The sequence below is a fragment of the Myzus persicae genome, unplaced genomic scaffold (genome assembly GCF_001856785.1).
Source record: "Myzus persicae strain clone G006 unplaced genomic scaffold, MPER_G0061.0, whole genome shotgun sequence".
Classification (NCBI taxonomy): domain Eukaryota; kingdom Metazoa; phylum Arthropoda; class Insecta; order Hemiptera; family Aphididae; genus Myzus; species Myzus persicae.
Window position 1 is genome coordinate 1 of NW_019101007.1, and position 6,085 is coordinate 6,085.

Here is a 6,085-nt window from a genome sequence, read left to right on the forward strand (position 1 = left end):
TTGACCAGGCTTTAAACGTATGTAGGTATAGGGATATGTCCGATTGGGAAGGAGTGAAATTAATTTTATTGGACGCGTTCGAACCACAAAGTTCAACGTCGACATTACAGGTAGCATTAAATTCCATACGTATGCGACCAAACGAGGACGTTAGTTCATATGCTAGACGAGTAGAACAATTGTATTTTAACCTATGCGTAGCTAGTACTAAAGGCAAAACAACGGATCAAGCCACAGTTTTACGGGATCAACTAAAAGAACAAACATTGGTAGTATTAATAAAAGGTTTAACACCTAGTTTAAAAACAATAGTAAAATCACGTAATCCACCTACTTTAGAATTGGCAATGCAAATAGCCAAAGATGAAGAAACCGAATTGAAATCAGAGTCGGATGCATATCAATACTATGGTAATCAAAATAGAAATAATAATAATAATAACAATAATAATAATAATAATTATAACCGACGTAATAATAATAATTTTGAGAATAATAATCACTATAATAATAACCGCAGACAAAATAATAATAATTTCAATAATAATAATTATCAGCGACAAAATTTTAATCCGAGAGGGAATAATAATAATTTTATTAGACCGCAATATAGACCGGATGTGAATCGAAATAATAGAAATAATATGCAAAATAATCAATATTCGCCGCAAAATACAAATAATTATAATTATAATAATATTATATTATAAAAAGAGTCCCCGATTTCTAAGATGGCTTCGAGAATTTCTGTAAACATATTTTACATATACGACAAGAGCACGACGTCTTTGCTACGCGGCATTTACCTACGCAATTAAGATGGTGAATGACAAGATTGAAGAGATAGAGTTCAACGTACAGACCAGGATCGAGAATAGGAATGATATTGACATGATTACCAAGGAGTTTAGCGCGATAACTGTATATATTATAGAGAAAGACATAATTTTGAGATTGACTGATTCTAGTGTTAAAGCGATCAACCCTAAGAGATCGAAGGGCGTTGCATTCGAAGTGGTAAAAGGTGTGATGGCTCGGTTGTCGCTTTTTGACGGAGTTGATGCGACGTTGTACTGCGCCACAAAGGAGATCGGCCCGGCGCATGACGCTGCGCTGAGCTCCGATGTGGTGTTGCCCGACTTCGCCACTCTCATGACCAGAGACGAAATCGACGTAAGATTTGAAGAGCGCAGGAAACGTAAGGAGGAGGGTGAAAGCGGAAGATTTTCAACCCCCGTCAAAGGCAGAATATCAGCATCTAGTCCCAGTGTGGCTCCAACACGCGCCGTGAGAACGTCAAGTCTTTGGTACTACAACTTGTTCGACTTTCTAAGCGATCAAGAGACACCAAGAAACTCATTCTCTAACATTGATGAAAGAGAGGTACATTTTATTTATATTTGATTAAAATTTATTTTATATAGCATATTTTTATATTTTTTATTTATTTTTATATATTATCGTAACTGAAAAAAAAATCAAAATTATATTCATTAATCATATAAAAACTATTTTTGGTTTGATGAATAATCACATTATATTGATATTAAAAACGATTAAATATTATTAAAAAAAATTACATAGGACCTTCCGATAAGTAATAAGCAATAAGTTCATAAACAAAATAAATATGTAAATATCAATAAGATTAAAAAAAATACATTTTTTTTTAGTTACATTTCAATTTTTAAATTACAATTTTCAGTAAATATTCTAATGTATAAAGTTATGCTGCCAAGGTACTTGTCCATCAGTGTTAAAGTAGTTCATAAATTCACACCTTACTTGTTTTGCGTTTGTCGGTATGTTTCCAATATTTGCTGAACATTGTAAAGGCAACATGTTCGAATTACTCGACGACAATCCTGTGCGGAATGTACCATTATCTATGTCTTCAGAATCCATACATTCATAACTGTTATTATGATTATTTAATTTGTTCTGTGTCTTCAAACTTGTTGTTATTTTCATTTTTTCACTCACAAATATAAGAAAATAGTAAAATAAAATACTTTTATAATCATGTTTAAACTTTAAAAGAATTATGATTTATTTTTTACATCCTCCTAGTTAGTGACTATAGTAGTTGCTATTTAATAGCAGTTTACCACCAGTTTACCTAGTGACACGGCACGTGATAAATATCACATTTCACATTTATTTCATATTATCATTTTATCATATTATTTTTAATTCAGTGTAGGTAAGAAAATAGCAGTCACTGTTATTTTGGTTTTGGATTAGCAGCTGCTACTGCTATAGTAAAATAGCACTGCTATTACAGCTGCTACTGCTATTCTTTACCACCTCTAGTCTCACCATATCATATAGATAAAATAAGTCAAAATGTAAAATAATAACAGTTATTATTATTAATTATTTTTATTTTGTTATACTCTTATTTATTTTTAATATTTTTATTATATATTATTATTCATAAATATGAATTCTAATGATATTTTTAATGCCCTCAATGAGAGTTATGACGAGTCATTATTTTCAATGGACGATACTGACTCTGATCCAAATTTTAATCCTGTAGGATTCAGTGATTCAGAAAGTGATTCAGATATAGATCCAGAAGGCATTTCAGAAGTATAATTTTATTTTTAAGAAGATGAATTATTTTGTTATTTATTATACGTAAATTTGCATTTAGGGTGACTCAAATGTTGATATACCAACCCAAACATCAACAAATATTCTACCAGATTTAAAAAAATTGACATGGGGCCCAGCAGATAATGATTTACATGATTTTACATTTAATCCTGATGGATTAGATATTGGAATTAATGATGATATTTTATGTACACTTAACAACGGAACACCTATTGATTTTTATTATTTATTTATTGATGATGAAGTTATATCATTAATTGTCACAGAAACAAACAGGTATGCAAATAAAAAGTTAGCTTCACCAAATATAAAAAGACATTCTAGATTACAAAAATGGATTGACACCAACGAATCAGAAATAAAAAATTTCCTTGGAATCATAATGTATATGGGTACAGTAAACATGCCAACTATTGCTAGTTATTGGACATCGTCTCATTTGCTAACTTCTCACTTAAGCCATATTATGAGTCGTAACCGATTTGAACTACTATTATCTCACATACATTTTCAAAATAATGATGTCGCTAACCTAAATAACAGACTTTATAAGATTCAAAATATTTTAGATTTGTTAAATCAAAAGTTTAAACAATGGGTTATTCCAACACATGATATGTGTATTGATGAATCAATGATTGCTTTTCAAGGACGCCTTGTTTTTAAACAATATATTCAAACAAAACGACATAGGTATGGCGTTAAAGTTTTTAAACTGTGTGTTAGTCCTTGCTACACACTCAAGTTTAAGATTTATTCTGGTAAAGAATCTGTGGTTGACAAAAATGATAGTGTTTCATCCAGAATTGTTATGAATCTTATAGACGAGTATTTAGATTTTGGGCGCACACTTTATGTAGACAATTGGTATACTAGTGTTTCCTTAGCACATCAACTTCTTGAACGAAAAACACATTTAGTTGGAACACTCCGTTCAAATAGAAAGTATAATCCTGACTATGTTATCAAAAAAAAATTTAAAAAGGGTCAAGTAATAGCTCAAAAAAGTTCATCTAAAGTTATGGTATTAAAATTTAAAGATAAAAGAGATTTACACATGTTAAGCACAAAACATACAGATAATATGGTTATGGTTCCAAGAAGAGAAAATAAATCAAAGCCAGAAGTAGTATTAGATTATAACAGAGGTAAGTCTTTTATTGATCTTTCTGATCAAATGGCTTCATATGGGTCACCTCTTAGAAAATCATTAAAATGGTATCGTAAGGTGGTATTTGAACTTCTTCTGAATACATCAGTTGTAAATGCTTTATGTTTGTTTCAAAAAACAACTGCAACACACATTAAAATTACTGATTTTAGATCAAATTTGATAAAATATCTGACATTCAAACCCAATATGAATCAAGAACTATCAAACAAACATGTACTCACAACAGCCTCGAGAAACAGATGTGTTCAATGTTACTTGAATATTGCTCAAGAAAAAGGAAGAAAATATTCTCAAAGTCACTGTAAAAAAGTCACAACAAAATGTTTTATTTGCAACAAACAATTATATGTTCCTTGCTTTTTTGTATTACACAAAACATAGACTGATTATTATTACCTACCTAAACTGTTAAATTATTATATTATTATTATGTTTTAATGTTTTTTTTATGAAACAAGACTATTTACTAAACTAACAAAGAGTTAATATTATTTTATTTTATTTTTTATTGTTATTATTATGTTAAGTTGATTTTTTATGAAACAAGACTGTTTACAATAACAAAAGATTAATATTTTTTTATTTTATTTTATACTGTTATTATAATGTTATGTTGCTTTTATTATGAAACAAGTTATCAATTACTATACAAATAAAATGAATTTGTAAAATGTGTTTTGGTTTTATTATATTATATTACCTACTTTTTTCATTAAGGGATCATTAAAGTCTTGCCAAAAAGTTTGTGAGACACACCCGTGGGTCACACCAAAAAAATGGTTAAATTCTATATTAGAAGACCATTAACTATATAATACCAATTTTGCAAAAAATTATCAAAAGATCATTTGATAAGTTATGACAAAAACAGAATTAACAAAATCATTAATTATCTCAAAAACATTTTGACAAACATCATGTGACCCACATAAGGGTCTCATGGCAGTCAACCTGTTTATAACGAAGAAGCAAGAGAACAAAATCAAAAACATCAGTTTGTCCATTCTAACTTATTATATGTCACTATTGTGTTAGCAACAATATCCATAATTTTAATAGTAGCTATATATGTAGTAATAAAATGTCAATACGTAAGTAATCGTCAAGTTGTAGATATACCTAGGAGGCTAGTAAAATACAGAACCGCTGATTACGTGAGAGCATTTGAGGACACACCATTAACACCGCCACCATCACCAAGATAAAAAAAAAAAATAAAATAATATTAAATGAAATAAATAAAATAAATAAATAAAAATAAATAATAAAAAAAAAAAAAGAAAATGTGTATTAATCAGAATAATAAGTATAAAATCTAGTCAAATAAGTAATGAGTAATTATGTTGCAGAAAATAAGAAGAAATCAGTATAAATAAATAAAAAAAAAAAAACAAAACAAATATATCTAAAATGGATAACACGCCGAGGGACTACTTATACGTCCTGACGCTACAAGCTATTGATTTTTTCCGAGAATTAAAAAACGAACTACTGACTGGCACACACCTACAAACAGTAGAGGGTGATACTATAATACTGGGTTGTTTTGGGCAACACGTATTGAACGCAAATAACCAAATGACAGCACCACTGACGGATAGAGTACTAAATTTGATTATGACACCAGTGACAGCATTCATACACACAATTGTGGATGATGCGGATCCAGACCAATCTGTATGCCTGACAGTAGGCACGATCATAGACCAATTAATTCAGTCACGATTATTGGCACTAAACAATGACTAAACATAAACATAGTAGTATAAAAGCTAGCTACTATATTTCTTTTTCACATTTTAACATATTGAATTTAATATAAATAATTTGTTTTAGTTCCCAGGTTCGTTTCTTCATAGTGGATTTTGAATTCACTATGGTTAATAAAAATGACATACTATTAGTGTCCGGCGCCATATCAAACAGCTTAGACAAATATAAGCCTGTAAAGCTTGAGGGAATACCTATCGTACTTACTAAGGATGATAAGTTGAGAAGGTTCTGGCGCTGTGACCTAAACACCGTTGTGCAAAACATTAAGAGGATATTTCGGCATAAGACAGAATTGATGACACCATTGTTGGAACAGTTATACCTAAGTGTTAACATGCAGGGGGCCTCAACTTTGTCTACGACTTATCTTCAAAAATATTTAAACATACCTAAAAGGAAACCAATAATAGTATTTTGGAACGGATCAATGGATATAACTATAATTAAGCGTTTAAGGTTAAGGGGAATACTTAAATATTTAAATTTAACGGCATATAGCGATAAAAATAATAATGA

At 29.8% G+C, this 6,085-nt stretch overlaps 2 protein-coding genes and 1 pseudogene across 2 annotated transcripts; all 3 read left to right on the forward strand.

Moving 5' to 3' along the window:
• The first annotated feature begins 696 nt into the window (after window positions 1-696).
• On the forward strand, window positions 697-1,448 carry LOC111027254 (annotated as a pseudogene).
• A 994-nt stretch (window positions 1,449-2,442) lies between these two features.
• LOC111027256 (piggyBac transposable element-derived protein 1-like) lies at window positions 2,443-4,101 on the forward strand. Its single transcript, XM_022305557.1, has 3 exons — window positions 2,443-2,595; window positions 2,660-3,883; window positions 3,946-4,101. The coding sequence occupies exons 1-3, from the start codon at window positions 2,443-2,445 to the stop codon at window positions 4,099-4,101; spliced, it is 1,533 nt and encodes a 510-aa protein (XP_022161249.1).
• A 281-nt stretch (window positions 4,102-4,382) lies between these two features.
• LOC111027255 lies at window positions 4,383-5,951 on the forward strand. Its single transcript, XM_022305556.1, has one exon. The coding sequence runs from the start codon at window positions 5,207-5,209 to the stop codon at window positions 5,543-5,545; it is 339 nt and encodes a 112-aa protein (XP_022161248.1). The 5' UTR covers window positions 4,383-5,206; the 3' UTR covers window positions 5,546-5,951.
• Window positions 5,952-6,085: the final 134 nt, after the last annotated feature.